The 24,933-nt window shown below is 37.2% G+C and overlaps 1 protein-coding gene across 3 annotated transcripts; it reads right to left on the bottom strand.

Annotated features, from left to right (window-relative positions):
* Window positions 1–591: 591 nt before the first annotated feature.
* LOC131546587 (NACHT, LRR and PYD domains-containing protein 3-like) lies at window positions 592–18,302 on the bottom strand. Of its 3 annotated transcripts, none has more exons than XM_058786268.1 (9): window positions 18,172–18,302; window positions 17,852–17,933; window positions 17,484–17,597; window positions 16,786–16,899; window positions 14,891–16,684; window positions 12,793–12,963; window positions 6,822–6,995; window positions 2,711–2,889; window positions 592–2,367 (listed from the first exon to the last, which is right to left on the bottom strand). In XM_058786268.1, the coding sequence occupies exons 2-9, from the start codon at window positions 17,899–17,901 to the stop codon at window positions 2,312–2,314; spliced, it is 2,652 nt and encodes an 883-aa protein (XP_058642251.1). In that variant the 5' UTR covers window positions 17,902–17,933; window positions 18,172–18,302; the 3' UTR covers window positions 592–2,311. The 3 variants fall into 3 exon arrangements, with proteins under 3 accessions (XP_058642251.1, XP_058642252.1, XP_058642253.1); XM_058786269.1 differs by having other exon boundaries at window positions 592–2,359; XM_058786270.1 differs by lacking the exon at window positions 6,822–6,995.
* Between the last annotated feature and the right edge of the window lie 6,631 nt (window positions 18,303–24,933).

Here is a 24,933-nt window from a genome sequence, read left to right as displayed (position 1 = left end):
ATTTTTATAAATTTTAAGTCTATATTCTGTATTTCATTTATAATTGATATTTTGCTTTCATTATCAGTTTATTTAAATAGGTACTTTTACACTTACTATTTATTTATGTTTTGATACCTTGGCGATAATAAAAAAATAAAAATTATTATTTTTATTTTTTTGGGTGACCTCAATATAGCTGAAGCTCATTTCAAAATAAGAGTTTTGAAGTGTATTTAAATCAAGACATGGCAGGGCACACATTTCTCTAGACGGTATCAAGTGGAAGCCCTCTTCTCGAGACGGCACATATTTTAATAAACGTACATACAAAGGCTACACACTCAAATTTTAGACTAGATTAAGTACAAGAAAATGTACAAGTGATAAGTTGTCTGTTTCTGAATTTCAAAATACACAGTTATGATGATCTATATTAAATCTATGCCTGAGAAGCTGGACAGCTCAGGATATAAGAAAATCTTACATTGATTTTCCTTGGTTTTCAGTGGTGTATAAACATATCAACAATTTTCTTAATGTCCTTTGGATAACAAAAACATTGACACCCCATTATTACTATGTTGTTTTGTAAATGTGTGATGACCTCTGTCTTATGTGGGGTTTTCCTCCCGAGTGATTGTTCTCTGGTAGTTTCACTGATGATGCCTGTTGTTGACTTCCTTTTGGGCCTTTTAAAAGAAACGAGATGAATGGCCACGAGAGAGCTGCATACTGGACTTGATTTAGTTTAGATTCCTTTAAGCTTGTTTCTTTTGTACATCCAACACTGCTACACTACATTACACTTCCATGCATTCATTTAACTTTACATCACTGATTCCTGACTGTTACTGTTACCGGGCTGACGAGACGAGAGGTGTGCTGATCCATTTGCAGACTTTTATTGGCAAAAGACATGGTAATAACAGGCAGGGTCAAACAGGGGCAAACAGGTATAACGTGGGCGAGACAAAGAGTAAACAGAGGCAAGCGTGAGACGGCGATCGGCGAACAATATCCAAAGGGGTGAGACAGGAGGGGTAAACCGAAACGTCAGCGATAGTCCAGGCAGGGGAAAACACAATCCAACAAAGGCAAGGCTAGGCTAGGCAAGGCAAGGCAAGGCAAGGAAAACTAACGGGGCTCCATAGGGCAGCGATGAAGCATACAATACTCGGCAACGAGGGAGAGAATGTCCAGGGTTGAAATAGTGTGTGTGATCAGTGATGCTGTGTGATCAGGTGTGCGTGTGATTAGTGCAATGAGTGATTATTGACAGCTGTGTGCGTGTGCTTGGTGAGATGGCTGATGGGAAATGCAGTCCATGTGATGTGTGGTGTGAAAGTCAATATGATGAGCGAGTGACCTCTGGTGGTGAATGAACGGGAGTGCAGACCAGATTCGTGACAGATACATTCTGTGTTGTTCTTTCTTTTTTTTAATAAAGATTGTATTCTACTTCTTTCTTTCTTGTATGTCGCTGTTTTTGTTCCGTCTCTTTTGAGCCACGGGGCGTAACAAATGGGGACTCGTCCTCGTCGCAGTAGGATCCAATCAGTGTGAGGACGATTTGGAAATATTTGATAATTTTTGTCGTTTCATCGTATTTTGTCGTTTTTTATTCTTTTGAACATATTTGGAAATGTTTGGTGATGACATTTTGAGGGAAAACCAGTTTGAATTATTTTACATCACAGTAAGACGTCCTGCAGTGAAAGACCCTCAAGACATGTTTTTATTTTTTTGCAGAATTATATATTGTAACTTCGCACATCATTAAAACAATTACTATATTATAGTAGATGATAAACATCACACACTCCTACCTCTTTTTTTTTTTTTTTGTCAGAAGTGACCAGTGTGTCTCATAGTGCCGTTTATATTGCAAACTTTTCTCACAACCATGGGTCATGATTAAACATACCAGTCTGAGTTGACCTCAAAGAACATACCTTTCGTTCCATTTCTCCTCAAATATTCACCCTTACAGCTCAAACTTCTTCTTTTGGACATGTTTAAAATCACAAGCTGACACACAAGCATCAGTTACAACGCAGCTATCATCAATTAGATCCTGCTCCAGATTCTGGCGCTGCTTGATCCATTACACACATGTTAGTGTCTCAAGGCATAACATCAATGCAAATGAGCAAACCAAAAAAATTGCAATTGGTTCCAGTTTAAATTAAAAAATATTGTAATGAATTTTCACACCTGCCATTGCTAGCTCTGCCTATAAGCCCTGTGTTTTAACTTTCTGTGATGCTGTGTGTCTCTGTGTCTTCAGTCTCTGTTGATTGTGTGACTGTGACATCTCTGTAGCGGCTCCTTATTCACCATCAGCTGATCCTGAGGAAACTGGACTGATGTCTGAATACTGAAAGTCTCCAATAAAACACACAGACAGTCACATATGAGTATGATATATTACTGCTGTCACATCACATCAGCAGTTCAGAAAAAACTGTATATTCACATTACAGCCAGAGATATGAATTATAGATTAATAACAGTGAATGATGAACAACTCTCTCTTTATCATTTACACACAGAGACACTGGAAGAGATTAAAATATTCATATATTCATAGATCACAGAATTAAACACAGTAGAATGTACTGGGACTAAAGTGAAGCTGAATTATTATCTTATATTCTCCAATTACACACATATGAGGCCTGTTACTCACCTTTGGCCATTTTAAAGATTTAAATAATAATAAACTCACAATAGTACAATCTCTCCAGTTTATAATGTGGATCATCTTTCAGATCAGTGAGTGACTTCACTCCTGATTCTCCTGGTTTATTCCTAGTCAGATCCAGATCTCTCAGGTGTGAGGGGTTTGATCTCAGAGCTGAAGCCAGAACAGCACAACCTTCATCTGTGACGCCACAATCATTCAACCTGTAGAGAACAATGACACAATGTAAATTGTAGTTGAAGTGTCTGTAGTTTGTTATTGACTCTGGTCTCAGAGCAGGAGAGGAGATATAACGACAAGCATTGCCACAAACTGGTGCTGATAGAATGAGATTTATGCATGTTGATGCTCAGTGGTGCTGTTTGAAACTGTCATGTGCTTCAGGACTGAACAGATAGACAAAGCTGAATGTGAGATATTGTTTCATAATGATATAAGGAAACAGTCCCTTTAAGGCAAGTCATTTCACTCGGTGACCATCTTTGAAACGCCTCTCGGGCGTGCAAGTGCAGCTCCTATCTCTTTCAATGGGGAAACATCAAATTCTCCAAAACTGGTGGCCAAGCTTATGATTACATTTCATATTTGAAATCACCAATGAAATCTGGCAACAACTGTATCGTAACTGTTGTTTATTTTGCTAAAATAGCATTAAAAGCAGCTTATTTCTCAGGCTAGATCAGCCAGTGCACATGCGCAGTCCTAAATGCGCGTCTCAGAACGCTTTCTGGGAGCTTTCCGCAGCTGCAGTGACACGCTGATTTTACCGATTAGGGATTGGCTCTTTTCCTCAGAAGCCGGGGCTTCGTTCGATAGTGCAGCCATATTGACCATTTGCATTTTTCCCCATTCAAAAACGTCTTGGGTGTTCTATAGTCTTTGAAAAGGATGGATCTATCTGGAGAAACAGTCAGTTGTTTCTCTAATAAACACCTACCAGTGGCCTAGCCACAAGGGGGCCCTAGGCCCCCTCATTTACATGTCCGGCAGATTTCTCAGATTTCTGAAGGCTTAAAAAAAAAAAAAAAAAAAAAAACTTTTAAGCCTTTATCACACTTCCGCGTTCGAAAAGCAGAAAATTCAAATAGTAGTGCGAGCCATTCATGTCGCGCCTAAAAACGCTTGGAAAACGTTGCTTTATCCTTATTTCAAAGCGCTCTGTAGCTTGCGTGCTAGGCTTGCGCTCCCGTGGTATCTGCCATTGCTAAGCAACCTAGACCCGTGCTCTCCATGAAGACGCAAGTTTCGGCAAAGGATAAATGGATTCATTTAAAATGGCTATCCCTGTACAGCTATGATCAGCTGTTCCTCCATCTCGGCTGAGCTTTCAATGTTGTTATGGGAAAGGATGAAGCTGATCGGTTGGTTCTTGTCAAATGACCCACGGTACGCTTGCGGCATTCTGAAAAGTTACGTTTTTATCTCGATGCGGTGCGGACGCACCTGGAAAAAATGAGCGCGCCTGCACATTTGAAATAACGGACTTGAGCGCGCAAAAGACGCAATATGAGAACTTCTGCTGTAGCCTCTATTAGGGCTGGGCGATATGAGCAAAAATTAATATCTCTGTATTTTTTGGCTGATGTGCGGTATATGGTATATATCTCGTTTTTTTGTATTTGGATTAAACAAATAAAGTGAATGTAAGCATGTAGGCATATATTATGTGCAAAAACGGTTAAAATCACATTACATTCTAACATTGCAATCTAAAAATAAAAATAATGCTTTTAAAGTAGAAGTTAAATTTACTAAACTAAAAATAAAAATTAGACTAATTGAGTAAAGAGGCTATTTTGATTACCCCATTACACATTACAGTTAGTGCTATCATACAAATATACTTTTTTGTACATGTCACATTTGTTGTCCAACTACAAATATTTCAGCAAAATGCATATTTTAGTCAGAGTTATTGTGCTCCTATTACATTGCGCTCCGTCTGTTTGGCACGCATGTGCGCGGTGGAGCTCGTTCTAAATAGTCTGTGAAGTTTACCGGACAATCGCAAAGCAAAAGCTCACGCACTTCTGACAGCAAAATGGACATATTTCCAAGGCTTTCTAACATTTAGAGATGGAAAATATACCTGTGAAATGTAAGTTATGCATTAAGGAAAACCGCACATCTCAAACACATCAAACAGCGTGTCTCTGTCAGCAGCCTTTCTGTCAGAGCATCTGACGGGGCGAGCCGCTTTAAAACTACTGTATATCGATATTAACGGTATTGCTTCATACCATATCGCTTATAAGGAATATATCGATATATCGTGCAAACTCGATATACTGCCCAGCCCTAGCCTCTATCAATGGCTGTGCCCATAGCACGGCATTGTTGTGGATTATTTATGTAGAATTCAGCATAGATACGTCTTCTAAAGACACCAATCTCAGTTTACAACAATTAATTGAGTATTATGAAACCAAGGAACATGTTGCCAAGATATCCCGATGCATATTTCGCAACTTAAACAGAAGCGTGTGAGCAATACTGTATGTGTATAGGCAATTCTTCACTGTCTGATCACATTATTTCATTACAGAACAGCGAGAAAACTATACAAATAACATATTACATTAAAAAGCATTAGAATTAGCGAAGCTTAAAATTATTTACGACTGAAGGCTGTATAGAAGGATTAAATTAAAGGTTTAGGGCAAACTTGTTGTATTAAATATAATGCTCACATTTTTCATGTGCTGACTTTATGATTTAAATAAAGAAATATTTCCAGCCCATAGACGATAATTAAAAATAAGTTTGATCATCTTAATCTATATCAATAAATATAATGAAAAAATAAACAAAATAATATTAAAAATAAAATTAAATCAGTCCGAGTATTCCTCTGGCAGTAAGTTGAGCTGCGTGCTTGTGTGCACGCAAGTATAAACCAGGCTTTAACTGTCATGCAGTGCAAGCGCGCTGCTATTCAGCTTCCACACGCTGCACAAACACTTGAAAATGCGCACATTTAATATTGACATTATAGCCTACATGTAATATAGAGCGGCCCCCTCATTTTAAGATGAGCTTACTTAAAGGGGGTCATATGATGCTATTTTAAAGAACATTATTTTGTGTATTTGGTGTAACAGAATATGTTGACATGCTTTAATGTTCAAAAAACACATTATTTTTCAAATACTGTATGTTATTGTAGTTCCTCTATGCCCCGCCTCTCTCAAATGCGTCGTTTTCTACAAAGCCCCTCCTTCCAACAAGTGCAGTCTGCTCTGATTGGCCAGCTGACCCAGTGCATTGTGATTGGTCGAACACCACAAGCATGTGTCGGAAATGTAATGCCCCTTACAATAATCGCGAGCTTCAGCTTTCAAAGTAAATATAAAGACAGTTAATAATGTCCTTAGTTTTACCATCAGTTCAAACCCGAGAGGGGAACAGAATTGCGTGACAGACACAGTGATAATGCTCGTGTGTATTTGCACACAAGCCGCGGTTAAAACAGCTGACTCCACTGTGATGTGACCCTGTCTCTCTCTCTCACACACACACACACGTGCAATGCACAAAACTCTGTGTTTGAACAGTCAATAGCAAATACTTAAACTAATAACAAAACATACTTACAGTCGCTGATTCAGAAGAATTCCAAATTGTCATAGCAAAGTCAGAATTACCTCCTCTCCTAGGTTCACAAAATGGTCATCCATAAAATGCATTGCACAAATTCGAACATCTTGGTTGTGCTGTTCTGTTGTAAATAATCTTAATGATTCCTAAATGCATCTATTTTCAGTAGGCAGTGCTTTTGCTTTCGCATAGAAACACACAGCATCTCCCTGACATGGCTGCATCAACACTACTGCGGTTACTGAAACCACGCCGCCTTTCTTTGCGTGAACATTTGGGCAGCATTACGCAAATATTTCCACACCGTGACGTAGACATGTGGGGGCGTGTGTGAATGAGCCGTTTTAGGAGGGCGTGGACAAGTCTTAACTTTTACAAAGAATATCTCTTTGGTTTTGAGACTTTAGTCTTTGCTACTTCAGGGATCTTATCTATGCACAAACAGCTTGTAACACTCCAAAGAGAAAGGAAAACTTGAAATCGCATCATATGACCCCTTTAATACAAAGACATGAGACTATCAGAGAGATGATCTTACCACAGTTTCTCCAGTTTACAGTGAGGATCCTCCAGTCCAGCACAGAGAAGCTTCACACCCAAATCTCCTATTTTATTCCCAGACAGACTCAGTTGTCTCAGGTTTGAGGGGGTTGATCTCAGAGCTGAAGCCAGAGCAGCACAACCGTCATTTGTGACGCCACAATAACACAACCTGTAGAGAACAATGGCACACTCTTCACTCTCTCAGATCAGATCAGTTTAGCAGTGAATCCATTAATAAAGAGAAAGTACAAATCAATATGTGATGCATCATTGGACTGAGATTTAAAATGTCAAAGAACAAAAAACATGATCTTTAATCATTTAAAAACTCATTCAAGAAAAATAAGTACTATTTCTTTATTGCACTGTCAGTATTTTTAACCAAATTGTCTGTCTTATGTAGAAATTCATACAAATCTGTTTAATTACACTATTCATTACACAGCTGAGCTTTATAGTGTTATTATGATCTGTTTTAATATGTATGGAGTAGTGGTTGATGTGTGTGTGTGTGTCTCATCCATCACCCAAAGACAGCAAAGCCTGAGATCACCTACACTGTGAGATATTATTTATAGGGTACAACGGGCTAAAGGCCCACCTTAAGAAAAAATGTGCTATTCAATGCGCCTAAAATGTATAATTGAAGAAAAATATATACGTTTGTATTGAACTGGAGCAACAGATTTTGTGTGAAAATAAATAATTCAAGTTGTTTATTTTGTTTAAAAATCTTATTAATGTATGAGGTGGCAAGAGGGGCCTTTTACCCCACACACAGGGTATCGATACAAATACTTCAGCTAAAATAATGTTTTTTTAAAAAATAATGTCTAAGTTAATACTTGTTCAAAACAATCACTTTAGCGAAGTTTGTACAATTTTCTGCTTATTTTGAAAAATAAAAGAATACATTTTTGTTCAACAAATATACTGCCATTAAAATATAGTTAAGTTAAGTTAAGTTAAGTTAAGTTAACAACTTTATTAATCCCACAAGGGGCAATTCAAGTAGGGTAGTAGCATCATATAGCAGACACAAAATATCACATAAACGGTACAAAAAGTAAATAAATAAAAAAGGTAAAAACACAACCTGACATGGTTCATAAATAAAAAAAAAATAAAAAATGAAATTTTGAATTGCAAAAATGAAAAGCCTCTGGAACAAAAGTACATTTATATCTATTAGATAAGCATTTAATGCTTCTAAAATTTTCTTCCAGATGGCACTGCAGTACTTCAAAGTAAACCTTCAAGGGATGAGAGTCATCTCCCGTGATACTCCGAGTTTTCCTTAGCATTTGTTGCTTGTAGAATTCTGCTAGACTCCGCAAAGGCACACCAATAATTTTTGAGCAAGTCCTAACTAAGGTCTGCAAACGATTCTTATTCCTAAGAGAGAGTGATGAGTACCAGTATAAAAAAGAAAAACTCAAGATACTCTCAATAAAGGTAGTATAAAAAGTTCTTACTATCTTTTTTTTTGTACACAGAAAGAGTTCAATTTCCTAAGAACATACATTATTTGATTCACTTTCTTAATAATGACCTCTGTGTTCTGCTGGAACTTTAAAGTAGTATCAAATATAGTTCCAAGATACTTATACTCCTGTACCCTTTCAACTTCTTTTCCATAAAAGTACACAGGTTTCACCTTTGAAGCATTTTTCCTAAAATCAATTACCATCTCTTTCGTTTTACTAATATTCAGTTGTAGTTCAGCTTTTTTGCACCACTCAAAGAACTCATTGTGATCATTACTGTCATCACATTCTGCACTAGTTAACAAGGATAAAAACTGTGTCATCAGCATATTTAACTACATGACAGTTATCCTTAGTGCTGCAACATTCATTTGTGTAAAGTATAAAGAAAATTGAAGACAGTACACATCCCTGAGGAGATCCAATTGACGTAACCAGCGTATCTGACAGCACTCCATTCAGCATGACTCTTTGCTGCCTACATGTCAAAAAATCTAAGATCCATAAAACCAAACCATGACTTACATCAAATTCACATACAAGTTTCTTCGCTAAAATTATAGGATTCGTTGTGTTGAACGCAGAGGAGAAATCAACAAACAACATTCTAGCAAATGTGCCTCCCTTCTCTAATAATTTTCACGTCATAGTTCAGACGAGGGCCGGGCCTCGGGCCTGTTTTAGTTTTCTCCTTATTTTTATATTTTAGACATCCATCAATGTCTAAGCCAAGTGCTTAGAAAAGCGCTATATAAATGTAAGGAATTATTATTATTGTCAATTAGTGATGAAAAAAATTGCCGCGCTGGTGGAAACAACACGAGACTGTGCCGCGACTGTGAAGAGCGGCTCGACGGTGTTTAGTGTCCCGCAGCAGCGATCGCGCCGTCAGCGCAGCTGTTCTGCGTTCAAACACACGCAATAAAGCTTGCCGTAAAGCCCCAGCAAAAGTAATTACATGAATGTGTCCGAGGGAAATAGTAAGGAGATATTTGAATTACTTGCTAATAAACTAGTGTTTTCTGTGTCAGTGTGGATTAATCTCCTCATTAGACGCGCCTTTAGAGAGAAGTGCATCTTCACGGATTATGATTATAATGAATGAGTTTTTGTTATCGATTTGATTTATTTCGTTAAGTAGTAATTTAAAGCTTTCTATAGATATATCATGTCTGTGAGGCATGTATTCGCTGACTTTCGGTTCATTTTTGTGAAACGCTCCTGTTCAAGACGAGACGGCAGAAAGCGTATCGTTTTCTTAAAAGCATGATGATTTGTTGATATTGTGAGTGCACACAAATAGAAGTAGACCCTTTACAGTTCCGAATGATGTATTACTCTTACCTTTATGAGCAAAAATTATGGCCTATTTTAAGTTGTTTCCATTGAAAAAAAAAATGCAATTGATTGCGCTGGTGCCTCCATGTCCTGCGCTTTAGCTTCGACTCTCCGCACAAACTATTGGATGCAGCGCACATTTATCTAGGTTTAATGTTTAAACTTTGTTATATGCTTGAACTGTTTTAGTATATCTATAGATTTTATTTTAGGCAAGTCGTGATGATTTGAGAAGGCTAAATTGATCAAACATGCTATGATCAGCCTGCCGGTCTGCCGCTGGCTGCTTGGTCGTTACTTTAAGAAAGAAATAACTTGTTTAAAGAACAAAAAATGCTCCAAACGTTTTTCAAAATTAACTTAATAAAAAAAAAAAAAAAGGAAAAAAACGAAATATAATCACTTTGCCATTACATACAAAACTGAACTATTTTAATAGCTGAAACATGAGCCGTTTTGGGAGAAGGGGGAAAAAAACGATGGGCTCGGGTCGGACTCGGGCCGGTAATTCTGTTAAGCTGTCGCACATGGGCCGGGCTAGGGCCTGAGCATCTCGGGCCAGGGCCGGGCTAGGGCCTAAATTTGAGGCCCGTGCAGGGCTCTAGTTGACTTTACACGCTAATCCCCAAGACTTCAAAACTTTCAAGTTTATAACTGACCAACTTCTAAAAACAAATTTATAGTTGTCTTTGTAAAAAAATATGTCGCTTTGGAGCCGCTGCTGTGACGCTGAACAAACGCTTCCAGTGTGAATACTCTGGCGAGCCTGCAGCTGCAGTGACGCTGTAGTTACGCTGACGTGACGCTGCAGCGAAGCTGACGCTTGTGGTGTGAAACCGGCGTTACAACTGGCGTGTATGCTGAAGTCAGAAGAATTGTGTTATGATCGGCTGACCCCAGCAGAGGCAGGGGAACAGACTTATAAGCACCTTGAATCACACCATAACACCTGTCCAGAATCTTGTCCGCACGCGTTGCACATGAGACATACTGATAGTATCCTTTTAAAACATTGTCCAAATAACACTGATTAAAATCACCTAAAATAAATTTAGGAGAATCTGGAGATTTGGCGTCTAGTTTGTTCAAAGTTTTCATCAGCACATCTGAAGCTATATCCATTTTTGCGCGAGGATGAATATACACAACAAGAAAGTAAAGTTTGGGAAACTCACGTGGGAAAAAATTCCCACACAATTACATTGTTGCACCAGCTCTCCTTAATGTACACAAACTCCACCAACATGCTTTTTCCCCGTAGTCTCTTTATCTCTATCCAGCCATACAGGTCCAGAGTATCCACTGAGCCATAGATAGTTGTCATTAACCGAATCATCCAACTACGTTTCTGTTAGCACCACCATGTGCGAGTTTCTGTACTCGTGAAGGAAGGCATGTGGCATGTCCCTTGCAACTCCTCCATCTTGTGTCAAAGGGAGCGCACTAACTACATGTTAATATAAAAAATACATTTTAAAATACAGAAACAAAATCAGTTTAATAAGCAAAGATTCTGAAAGTACTGAAAGAGATCAAATAATAATTATATATATATATATATATTTACAGTAGTAACAACAAATTATATTTTATTATATGATACGATTAATATCATGTTTTTAAATATGATGATTTCATTCTAAACATGGTGATTATCTCTTATATGGACACCCAACATAATATATGATATTTACCATCTGAATCTAACCATGTCATGTCAACAAATGGAAAAGTCAGCCATCTATTAATTATCATGTTAATTACTGTGCGCCTTTAGTCCCAACAGCAGGTGCGCTTTATACTCCAAATAGCATACTTTTACATATTCTTTCATTATTTAAAAATTGTTTCCTTAAAAAAAATTAAAAAAAATCATAAAGAAGACCTTTGTCTCAAAATATATGCATTTATTTTAGCGATTCTCATTTACTACTTAAATCTACAACATTTTAAAAAGCATAAAATATTAGATCAAGTAAGCACAGAATCAACTTTGCACTGCTGCGCCTTGACGTTTTTGTGCCATCTAGTGGTTTAGATGAAAATAATATCAAAGGCGCCTTTTACCCCGGGGCACGTTTAGCCCCGTTGTACCCTACTAGTGAGATATTATTTATACTTGGTGTAAATTGTGGCATATAGTACTTACACCTCAATGTATTGCAGTGCTTTACAAAACAGTACGTAATAACATATTCTTTATATGATTCTATTCATTATAAACAGATGCTGCCTTATAGTGTCCTTACTTGTGTGTATTCCTAAAGCCCCCGCTACACCTGCTCCTAATCACACTGAAGCTGCTGATCAGTAAAGCTGTTCTTGAAGCTGCAGGAAGAGACTCACGGTTTTGAGTTTGGGAACAACATGAGCTGCATGTGTTTGATTCACCAGAACATCAGATCAACGTGAGGATTTAACTGTCATAGGCCAGTAAGTGCTGTTGTGCGTAAACCTCACTCCCCTGATCTCAAGAGGTGCTCTAGCAATTGATACTAGGGGCCGTGGTCTTTAGCCTCCTTGTTAGAGTGCCCGCCTCCCATGCCGGAGACCACGGATCAAATCCCGCTCGGAGCGGGGCGAGTAGAATCGGTTACAAGGACATCACATACAAGTTTAATTATATACATTAGACATATTATTTCCATGTTTTGAATATTTTCTTATGTTTTCTTTAATATAAACACCTCTCTGAGCTAATATACAATGGAAAAAAGGAGAAATGCAGATTTGTACTCGGGTTGGTCGCCTCAAAAGCCCACTGTCCTTACTCTCTCACTTATCTGACTGGTTTCTTTAGTAATTTTGTCTGCTAACAGTCAAGCCTTTGCTAACAAAACGAGCTATTAGCACTTAGTGTAAACAGACAATCCAATTAAAGGTTTTGTTAATACAAAAACAGGTTTAACATGAACACAGAAGTCCACACATGTACAAGAAACAAAGCCACACAATGTTTTACTTTCTGTATCTCTGTACCTTGGTTGACAGTTGTCTCATCCAATCAGTAATAAGTATTCCATTCACAAACAATACATCATTTTTACATTTTGTCTGACTTGTTATTGTGTTTTCAGACTTTTTTGGGTAATTTGTTTTTCACTTCACACATATTTTACAGTGCGTCATATATAATCTTACCACAGTTTCTCCAGTTTACAGCGAGGATCCTGTAGTACATCAGAGAGCAGCTTCACTGATTTTCCTATTTTATTCTTAGACAGATCCAGTTGTCTCAGGTGTGAGGGGTTTGATCTCAGAGCTGAAGCCAGAGCAGCACAACCTTCATCTGTGACGCCACAATCACTCAACCTGTAGAGAACAATGACACACTCTTCACTCTCTCAGATCAGATCAGTTTAGCTGTGAATCCATTAATAAAATTACAGTACAAACACAAAAAAACAAATAAACATGTTTGATGATCATTGGACTGAGATCTAAAATGTCACAGAACAAAAACATGAGCCTCATTTAGGAAAGATAAATAATATTACTTTGTTGCACAATAGTGGTTTAAAGGGGTCATGAACTGAGAAACCAAAATTCCCTTGATTTTTTTACATAAGAGGACAGTGTACTATAAAAACATCCTGTAAGTTTCAGAACTCAAAACTTTGTCGTTAGTCTAAAAACAGCTTATATTGAAGCCAAAACGACAGTTTGTGGAATGTTCTACTCTATGATGTAATAGTGTGGATAAGCTCCGCCTCCGCAGAAGAAGATCGACATCACTGTCTGTTTAGCCCCGCTCACAGATTCACATACAGTGTTTACGAGACAGAGGCAGACATGCAGGTCTATGCAGAAACCAAACGATAAAGATGCTCTGAAGACAAGAAGATGTTGGTCAGTGCCAAGCTGTGGAAAAAACAGTCTTTGCATTGCCTTCCTTCTGATCCCAATGTTAGGAAAGAGTGAGTGAACTTTATTTCATTCACTCTTACACATCAGTAAGAAATCTGTCTTTTGTTCACTCATTTTCCCGTGAATTATTTTACAAACAAAAATTTGATGTGGGATTTTCAAAAAGACAAACTAAAAGACGATGTTGTGCCAACTATATCGGAGTGTCTATTTACACTAACTTCGCCCACCAACGTCCGATAGGGATAATCAACACTGAAAAAAGACACTTGTCAAACATCAGTTTCAGTGGTGTATATGGTAAGGCACATGCTTTTTGACGTGATCAACCTGGGTTCAATACCGCCTTTTGCTGAACTTTCTTTCTCCCTTTTCAAATCTCATATCGCATTGGGAAGGCATTTATTTTCAATAAAAATTAAGGAAATAATCAAAAAGTTGAAAATAAAGTATCGGGTAGGGTTAGGCTAGGTGTAGGGAGGGCTTTATTGCCCAATAAGGTGGCATCCATTTATTAATTTGAATTAAAATTATAATTTAGACTCAATACATTATTATTGCGTGCTGTTTTATAATTCACTACAATACTGAGGTGCAGATAATTGCTACCATTTGCAATAAGTAGTATAAATAGCAGAAAATCTTGCTGTTTTAACAGTGTAAATAGAATCTATAGCTATTTGCACTTAGTGTAAATATCATATTGTTAAAAAATACTGCTATTTTCACTTAGTGTAAATAGTATCTATCGCTGCCCGAATATATTGGATCTGATGTGGCACCACACAAGTGTGAGTAACTGTTTTTATTACGTGATCACTATTGCTTTGTCTCTTCTTACAGATTGTTTGATATGTATTGAGTTTTTTAAATGTGTTTTTGACCTTAATCACAGAAGCGCGTGAAGGACGTAGACTGTAAAAACACACAACTATTAGCCAATCACAGCAGTGGGCGTTTACTTCTGAGTCTACAATCCTCCACGTCTATTCAAACAGAGCGTTCTGATGAGGGGGTCACAAACAGGACAGAAAATAGCTTATTACTCCTAAATCTTGACATTGGCCAGTGGACCTCAGAGAACAATACAAAATAATACACAGAGGCAGTTCATGACCCTTTAAAAATTACAATTACTTAAATTCCTTTTTTTTTTTAAAAGACATTTTTACTTATTGACAAAGCCAAATAATTTATCATATGACACTTCTCTGTCTCTGAATCTTGCAGTCTCACTGATTTGATATAAAACACATCAAAATACTGACCACTAAACTCTGGACAACATCTGCAGCACTGAAGATTTATGAGCTTTTAACTTTGATTTTCTTAATGTTTTAACAGTGAAGTGATTGTTCTCAGTGATACTTACTGAACTGATCTGGATTCTTTAATCACAGGCAGCAGCTTCTGAAGAACTTCCATATTTTCAGCCTTATTCTTACCTTTAACAAATTTATCAAGACAAAACTCATTCAGTTCCTCGTCTGATGTCAACAACACAAAAACTAAAGCTGACCACTCAGATGAAGAGAGTTTGGTTTCCTTTATTCTTCCAGATTTCAGATACTGTTGTATTTCCTCCACTAGTGAACGATCACCCAGTTCATTCAGACAGTGGAACAGATTGATGGATTTCTCTGGAGAGTCAATGGTCCTGATCTTCTTCTTGATGTACTCAACGGTTTTCTTATTTCTGTCAGATCTGCTTCTTTTCAGTGTCATTATTTGTTGTAGGAGAATCTGATGAGACTCCACTGACAAACCCAGAAGGAACCGCAAGAAAAGATCCAGATGCCCATTTTTACTCTGAAGAGCCTCATCCACAGCTCTCTGATGCAGCTCAGATAATGAAACATGTTGAAACCGGGTCTTCACTTTAGACTGTAAACTCTGTTTGGTGATTGGCTCAAACACATTTATGTTGTTGTTTGTACAGGAGAGGTGCACATATAGAGCTGCTAGATGTTCCTGTATGCTCAGATGAACAAAGCAGAAGACTTTCCCCTGATACAAGCCCAACTCCTCTCTGAAGATCTGAGTGCACAATCCTGAGTACACTGATGCTTCTGTCACATCAATGCCACACTCTCTCAGGTCTTCCTCATAGAAGATCAGGTTGCCTTTCACAAGCTGCTCAAAAGCCACTTTCCCCAGTTTGAGGATCATGTCTTCATCTGTCACCTTCTTCTCATAGTCCTTCTCATGTTTGATGTTGGTCTGAAGGATCAGGAAGTGTGTGTACATTTGAGTGAGAGTCTTGGGAATCTCTCCACTCTCTGCTGGACTCAACATCTTCTCCAGAACAGCGGCTGAGATCCAGCAGAACACTGGGATGTGGCACATGATGTAGAGGCTCCTTGATGACTTCAGGTGTGAGATTATTTTTTTAGCCAGTCTCTTTTTTTTTATTCTCTTCCTGAAGTATTCCTGCTTCTGTGGCTCATTGAAGCCTCGTACCTCTGTCAATCGATGGACACACTCAAAGGGGACGAGATCAGCTGCTGCTGGTCTGGAGGTGATCCAGATGAGAGCAGAGGGAAGCAGATTCCCCACAATCAGGTTCATCAGCAGCACGTCCACTGAGGCTGATTCACTTATATTACATAACCTCACAGCGCTCTGAAAATCCAGAGACAGACGACACTCATCCAGACCATCAAAGATGAACAACACTTTATATTCATCACTGGATATTTCCATTTCTTTAGTTTCAGGGAAAAACACATGAAGAAGATCTGAAAGACTGAGTGTTTTGTCCTTCATCAGGTTGATTTCTCTGAAAGGCAGTGGAAATATGAGCTGGACGTCCTGATTCTCTTTCCCTTCAGCCCAGTCCAGGATCAACTTCTGCACAGAGACTGTTTTTCCAATGCCAGCGACTCCCTTTGTCAGCACAGTTCTGATGGCTTTGTCTTGTCCAGGTAAAGGTCTAAAGATGTCATTGCATTTGATGGCTGTGTCCTCTGTTGCTGCTCTCCTGGATTGTGTCTCAATCTGTCTCACCTCATGCTCATTACTGATCTCTCCACTCTCACTCTCTGTGATGTAGAGCTCTGTGTAGATCTCATTCAGGAGTGTTGGGTTTCCCTGCGTCGCTGTTCCCTCATACAGACGACCAAACTTCTTCATCAGATTTGATCTAAACCTGTTGAGGACTTCATGCCTGGAAAATTAAAATACTGCATTATTAAATCAGCTAATGAGCACAGTGTATTCCATGTATTCTGTATCATAATCAAATAATATTTTACAGAAATATTATACCTGAGATATGTCTTTGTATCTCTACTCTTAAACTCTATTGGAGGAATCATAGACTCGTCACTCCTCATAGACACACAGCTGGACTCTGCTTCTGATCTCTTCTGATGAACTGAACTATAACAGAGAGAGATTAAAGTCAATCCTTTACCATATTCAACAAAGTACATACTCATATTATTTAAACAATCACTTTAAAGAACACTTCATGGTCATTTTGTTTACAATATTTTATTACAAAAGATGTTAAATAGAACAATGCTTTCACAAATGCATCTCTCTGTGTAACACTATGTTAAAATATCAGATGAAGATATTTAAAGATAAAGATAACAATATGTGGATAATATAAAATGGCATGCTATTAGTGCTGGACAACGATTAATTGCGATTAACTGCATCCAAAATAAAAGTTTTTGTGTACATAATATATGTGTGTACTGTGTATATTTATTATGCATATATAAATACACCCACATGTACAGTCTACATTTTGAAAATATTTACATGTACATATTTGTATTCATATAATTTATACGATATATAATTATATTTAATATATAAACAAAGCATATTTTTCTTAAATATATACATGGATGTGTGTGTATTTATATAGACATAATAAATATACACAGTACACACATATATTATGTACACAAACACTTTTATTTTGTATGCGATTAATCGTTGCCCAAACGTACCTAAGATCAATCTTTGTATCTCGAGTCTTAAACAGTATTGGAGGATCCATAGACGCTTCACTCCTCAGAGACACACAGCTGGACTCTGCTTCTGATCTCTTCTGCTGAACTGGACTATAACAAAACAGATTTAATCCTTTATGATGATAATATCTTTCTTTTCAGGTCTACAAGTATTTTTCATCAAAAATACTGCAATGAGGAGGCTTTTTGACCTTACTATTATTATTTTAAACATAATCTTCATTTTAACTTAAAAGCCTCCAGACAATTAAAAAACAAAAAAACAAAAAACAAAAAAAAAAAACAATAGAGACTCCCATCTCCCATCATTCAAGGTGATTTAATACAGTGTTTATTCAAAGTACCTGCATCCTGGAGAAAACTCTTCATCTGTGGATGTTTGTGTGTGATCCATGATGAAACAGAATCTGATCTCCAGCACTGACTCTGAATGGAAATGACAATCAAACACAATAATTCATCTGAACGGATCCTGAGAGAAACAGATCGTGAGACGCGGTTCACTCAGATATACAATGTTAGTCATGTGTTAACAAATGATCAAATAAACCACAGACAACACCAAACACCAATCAAACCACGTTCATCTGCTTCAAAAAGAAAAATATTTAGAATAAATATGAATGCGGAAGTCACTGTAAAGCACCTGATCATCAGCACTCACCTTATTTCTATGAAGCAGCTACACGTAAATCATGGCTTAGCTTTGATAAAGGTTCCTATGAAACACTGATATTCTGTATAGAGTCGATTCTGGCTGTTTAAATGGAGAAACATCAACTCTGAACATTTGCTTTCACTTTTTGTGCCGCGAAAAACAAAGATGGCGTCACTTCACTCACCTGTAGTGTTTAAGGGAGCGTCTGTAAAATACAAAACACACTTAACACAGACAGAGACAGAACAATTCAGGAAACCCAGGAAACATAGGAGTATAAATACTAAACCAAACGAGTACTAATGGGCTAATTAACAGACAACACGTGAAATGAGTATGACAGACAAGGGGCAAAAAAATTAAATAAAAGAACTTGCAGCAGCTAAACATTTTAGCTATACATAAGTATAAAAACATAATTCAATCAGGTAAAGCTTTAAGCATAAATGGTTCATGGGTTTAGAGTGACTTACAAACATTTAATAACATATTAATGCTGCCTTCACATGCTATTGGAATTACTGTATATGAGTTTCCTAATCGGAAATTGGACATGAACAGCCTCTCAAGTCGTATTTACTTATACATTCACAATACACACACACACACACACACACACACACACACACACACACATATATGAAAAATGTTGAATAGGCTGTCATTCATTTCAACGTGCAGCAGGTTTTTATTCACATAGTCTAATGCTCTTTTCACATAATTAACTTTCTCTAATCCAACCTGTTACATTTCCTAATTACGGTAATGAAATGAACATTAACTTCTACTCAGCCAACAACAAGAAGGCAGAGGCTCTCAAAATAATGAAGAACAGATGAAGAGGAGATGGCCACAATACCAAATATTGGAAGAATATTAAAATCCAACAGGAAAAATAATAACTGTTGCTTTTGAATTTGTAGGAAATAAAGATGACCAAATACATTGTGAATCATTAGTATTTTATAAACAGCGTGGTGGTGGTTACAGCATATATATTGTATACTCTTCCATCTGACATTAATCTGTTTCATTTTCAGGAGATGTGATGATGGGAATATGAGTCATCAATGCATCCAACCACACTGGAAATCCTAAAGGAAATACTAATTATTAGGTTAATAACTAAATGTCCATGTAACTCCCTAAGAATGAATGCATCCTCATCTCCTCAAATGCTTTTCTTACTTAGTATTTTTGTCTTCTTGTTTACAGTCAAAATATCTAAATACTCTTAAATCAAGATGCATTTTCTACATAAGAAAAAAATAAAATATATTTGGTCTTGCTTCCTGGGTGAAAAAAAAAAAAGAAAAATCTTATTTTGTTCCTGTGGCTCAGTGGTAGAGCATTGCGTTAGCAGCGCAAAAGGTTGTGGGTTCAATTCCCAGGGAACACACATACTGATAAAACAAAAATGTATAGCCTGAATGCACTGTAAGTCGCTTTGGATAAAAGCGTCTGCTAAATGTAAATGTATCAATGTATTTTGCAAATTTTCAGCCAATAGGGTAAGACAAATAAAATATAATCTTGTTTCTGTTCGCATAAAGATTATTTTTCTTACCCCATGGTGGATAATTTTACTTGTTTTAGGTAAAATGCACTTAAATACACTTGTTTCCCCAGGAGACTAAATCTCTTTTATTATTTTAAAATACTCAGAATTAGTATTATGAGAAAAAAGTCAGAATTGCGAGACTAAAAAGTATGAATGGTGGGATATAAGAGAAAAAGCTGCAGTTCTCTTCTTTAATGTGTTTATTGTGTGTCTTCCGTGTCGGTGTCTTCCTCGCAGGAGCAGACCTGTACCCTGGTTAAATGTTGATACACGTGCTCTTAGACAGACTTGCAGAAGAGCTGAAAGTAGATGGAAGAAAGATAAACTCCAGATTTCTTATGAAATCTTAAGGTCTTCTTTATCTCAATTTCAGAAAGCCGTAAGATCATGTTCATAGACCAAGAATGCTCTTCAATACTATAAATGCGGTTGTGAATCCACCTGTTTGTAATTATCTTTCTGAAACAGTTGATACGTGTGAAAGTTTTTGTCATTTTTTTGTAGAGAAGATAAGGAAAATTAGACAAAATATCAGGCCTGCTACGTTTAGCCAGTTCAGTTCTATTCCCTTTTCTTTCCTACATGAGATTGTTAATCAGCTAAAGCCGTCTGGGTCTCCTTGTGATCTCCTCGTCTTTTTAAAGACGTTTTTGATGTGGTTGGCCCTGAAGCTCCACAGCAGCTGAACGAAGTCTTGCGAGGGTAAATAAAGATCTTGCTGTTTGAATAAGTACAGCGTTTTCTGTACGTGAGAAACACTATGTCTATAAAGGCTCATATTTGATGTATTTGAGGTCTGAGACGTGTGGGACCGGAGAGAGAGGGCTAGAGTTTGCCATCTAGTTGTAGCCAATACACTTAAACAGCCTGTGCATACAGTCACATTTCATCTCTTTTATAAAATTAGATTTTGGCCAAATGTATTTTACAACAGGAAAAACTGAGCGCCCATATAGCTACAACAAACTGTAACCTGAAAACGTAATGTGATGCCGCCGTTTTAATGAAGGACAAAATGCACATTTGCCAACCCGATCTCATGAAAGTGCGTATAAATAAAAACAAAAACTCGTGGTATTGATACGAAAAATGGACTTTAGCGTGTATATGCTGCGCGATGGGTTGGATTAGGATTGTAGGTAGATGTGTATCATATGCACGTGAAAACTGTATTATATGCACGCTAAACGCGTGCCTATCATATGAACACCAAAGTCAATTTTTGCTTGTCAATACCACGAGTTTTCGTTTTTATTTGGCGTACTATTTATACTCATTTTCATGAGACCGCGGCTCATTTGCACACATTCGCTGGTCAAAAACCCCGTAACTGCTTTTGAGTTTTACACAAAGCGACTGAGTGATCCTCGTCACCTATGTAAAATATATTTCTAAAAAATGTCTTCTTTAATTTATGATTGCTGATACACCTCATTTATTAACATTTAATCATATATGGTCGCATGGTTCATGTTGACTGTTACGGGGCTGACGAGACGAGAGGCGTGCGGATCCATGTGCAAGCTTTTATTAGGCAGAGACATGGTCATAACAGGCAGGGTCAAACAATGGCAAACAGGTATGGCAGGGACAAGACAACGAGTAAAACTTAGGGCAAGCGTGGGTCGACGATCAGCTAACAGTATCCAGAGGGGCGAGACAGGAGAGATAATCCAACAACGTAAGCGATAGTCCAGGCAGGGGAAAACAATCGGAACAAAGGCAGGGCAAGGCAAGACTAGGAAAACTAACGGGGCTCTGTAGGGCAGCGATAATGCATACGTTGTGATGTCCAGGGTTGAAATAGTGTGTGTGATCAGTGATGCTGTGTGATCAGGTGTGCATGTGATTAGTGCAATGAATGATTGGTGACAGCTGTGTGCGTGTGATTGGTGAGATGGCTGATGGGAAATGCAGTCCATGTGATGTGTGGTGTGAAAGTCCATGTTGTGAGCGGGTGACCTCTAGTGGTGAGTGACCAGGAGTGCAGACCAGATTCGTGACATTGACGCTGTTAATATGCAGGTGTTCTCTAGTTAGCTCATTTCTTTATCTAGTATTCTATAGCCTACTCTCTGCTCGTCTTCACATGTATAAATGTAGTAAAACATGGTTTTAAGTAATGTTTTCGTAATTAAAAAATAAATAAATAAAAAACATTACAGAATCAGACCACAGATTTCACAATCTTTATATTTTATCATGCAGAATGTCATACTCTGTATATATTCTGTATACAAAATATATTATATATTAATAAATTAGTATTAATTTATAATAATTAATATATAATTGTATAATTTTTTTCATTGCTGGCTTATCTTAGACCTTCATGAGACCAACATCTCTGGTCCTCAACAGTATCAAGTTTTTGTCAGGTAGGCGGATACATGTTGGATATGCTATATGGCTATAGTTTATTATAATCTCCTATTTTGACTGGAATTGTGTTGGACATAATTATTTAAATTATATTTCAAAATAGTTTGGCAAAAATACTTGACTCATTGCTTTACCTTCCCCTCTTCTCAATGACATACATAAACATGTTAACCAAATAAAACAAATTAGCTTATAAAACCAAACAGAATAGCTAAAAAAAATAAATATATATATTTTTCTTCAAACTATATTATTTTTATGGTTATTAATTGTGAATAAATCTAAAGCTTTTGAGACTATGATTTGATTAAAAAAATAAATAAAAGCACTGGGACACACACCACCTGTCAGAAGCCTGGGGTCAGTAAGATTTTTAATTATTCTTTTATAAGTCTCTTCTGCTCACCAAGGATGCATTTATGTGATCAAAAATACAGTAAAATTATGAAATTATTACAATTTAAAATGTTAAACTGTCATTGACTGCTGTTATCAAAGCTGTATTTTCAGCATCATTACTGCAGTCTTCAGTGTCACATGATCTTCAGAAATAATTCTAATATGCTGATTTGCTGCTCAAGAAACATTTCTGATTATTATCAATATTGAAAACAGTTGTGCGGCACACATATTTTTGTGGAAACTCTTATACATTTTAATTTTCAGGATTTACTGAAAGTTCAAAAGAACAGCATTTATTTACTGTCTCAACTCTACCTCTCATTCCAACCAGATGATCCGACGGTAGCTGCCCGCATTGCAGCCTGTCTGAGTGACATCTCTAAATGGATGAAAGACCATCACTTTCAGCTCAACCTTGCCAAGACAGAACTGCTCGTGGTTTCAGCCTCACTCCACCACAACTTCTCTATACAGCTGGGTTCGTCAACCATAACTTCTTCCAGGACAGCCAGGAACCTTGGAGTTGTGATCGATGATCAGTTAAGCTTCACAGACCATATTGCTACAACTGTCCGGTCCTGCAGATTCGCCTTATACAACATTAGGAAGATTAGACCCTTCCTGTTCGAGCATGCCGCACAACTCATCGTCCAAGCTGTTGTTCTCTCCAGACTGGACTATTGTAACGCACTCTTGGCAGGCCTTCCCACATGTACTATCAAGCCTCTGCAACTGATCCAGAATGCAGCAGCCAGAGTGGTCTTTAATGAACCAAAGAAAGCTCACGTTACCCCTCTCTTCATGACCAACTAATACTAACACTTACCTATTCTATTTAAAAAAAATAAAAAAATAAATAAAAAAAATACCTAGCTACGTGTACTGTGCTGGGCTAACTGAAACTTGTCATGGCACTTGTATACTGCTGCACTCTCAATGGTCTTATTGCTTCTATTGTTCTCATATTGTACGTCGCTTTGGATAAAAGTGTCTGCTAAATGATTAAATGTTAAATGTTTATTGTCACTTCTGATTAATCCAATGTGTCCTTGATGAATAAAATTAATTTCTTCTTTTTTAAAAACATTTTTTTTACACAAACACCAAACTTTTGAATCACAGTTTGTATCACAGATTCCACAAAAAAAATATATTAGACATGGTTTTTACATATTAGAATGATTTCTGAAGATCATGTGACACTGAAGACTGGAGTAATGATGCTGAAAATACAGCCGCGCATCACAGAAATAAATTACAGTTTAAAACATATTCACATAGAAAACAGCTGTTTTACATTAGAATAATATTTCACAATTTTTACTGTATTTTTTTTTTATCAAATAAGCAGAAGAGATGTCTTTCCAAAAAAAAAAAAAAAATCAATCTCATTATTGCAAACTCTTGGCCCGTACTGGCTGATGTTATCATTATGTAATTATTTGCAGATTAGTTTAAATTGATTTTGTAAATGAGGCGACTGAAACACAGGTTTGTGCTGCTAGAGCGTCTCCTTCACAAAGAGTCAGAATGTTTGCTCTGATAAACGGTTTCATCAAGAGTTCAGCAGTATAGAAGTGATATCGTGTTTGATTGAATTACACACTGAGTTTTTGGGAAATTCTTTTAAATTGAAGAGCAAAGCAGATGTTCATCGATGTCATGGAAAATATTAATTTTAATTAATGCAGACATTAATTTCAAGAGAAACTCCAGCGTGCGTCTCATTTTGAGCTCGCTGCTCCTGATATCCTTCAGAGAAACAAACACTTTTTTCAGGAAACGTCATCCACTTATTGTTGGACAGATGTTTTGCTCTGTAGATCACCAGTGCTGATTACTGCTCGACTCACTGAAGATATATAGAGAATTAGCAAAATCACTAATTAAACTCAATCGGACGTCTTCTGATACCTGTTTTATTGAAAATGTAATGCTTTACATGAAGCTTAATATAATGCATCATAATGAAAGTGGAAAAAAAAAAAAAAAGTGAAAGTGACGTGTGGCCAAGTATGGTAACCCATACTTGGAATTTATGCTCTGCGTTTAACCCATCCAAGTGCACACACACAGCAGTGAACACACACCCGGAGCAGTGGGCAGCCAGCAGCGCAGCAGTTCCGTCTCTTTTGAGTCACGGGGCGTAACAAATGAGGACTCGTCCTCGTCACAGTAGGATCCAATCAATGTGAGGACGATTTGGAAATATTTGATCATTTTTGTCATTTCATCGTATTTTGCTGTTTTTGATTCTTTTGATCATGTTTGCTGATGATGTTTTGAGGGAAATCCAGATTGAATAATTTGACGTCAATAAGACGTCCTGCAGTGAAAGACTCTAGATGTGTTTTTGTTTTTTGCAGAATTACATATCGTCACCTCACACATCATTAAAACAATTATATTTACTTTTTACGACA

This window comes from Onychostoma macrolepis, chromosome 09 (genome assembly GCF_012432095.1).
Source record: "Onychostoma macrolepis isolate SWU-2019 chromosome 09, ASM1243209v1, whole genome shotgun sequence".
Lineage (NCBI taxonomy): Eukaryota > Metazoa > Chordata > Actinopteri > Cypriniformes > Cyprinidae > Onychostoma > Onychostoma macrolepis.
The sequence above is the reverse complement of the archived record's forward strand: the minus strand, read 5'-3'. Positions and strand labels throughout refer to the sequence as shown.

What these genes read in the sequence shown, in the direction of transcription:
- LOC131546587 (XM_058786268.1), bottom strand. Translation starts at nt 17,901, where the DNA reads ATGGATCACACACAAACATCCACAGATGAAGAGTTTTCTCCAGGATGC. An exon ending in GAGTTTTCTCCAGGATGCAG is followed by an intron (nt 17,598 to 17,851) that starts GTACTTTGAATA and finishes GTTTTGTTATAG; the next exon opens with TCCAGTTCAGCAGAAGAGAT. An exon ending in AAAGAATCCAGATCAGTTCA is followed by an intron (nt 12,964 to 14,890) that starts GTAAGTATCACT and finishes TGTTCTCTACAG; the next exon opens with GTTGAGTGATTGTGGCGTCA.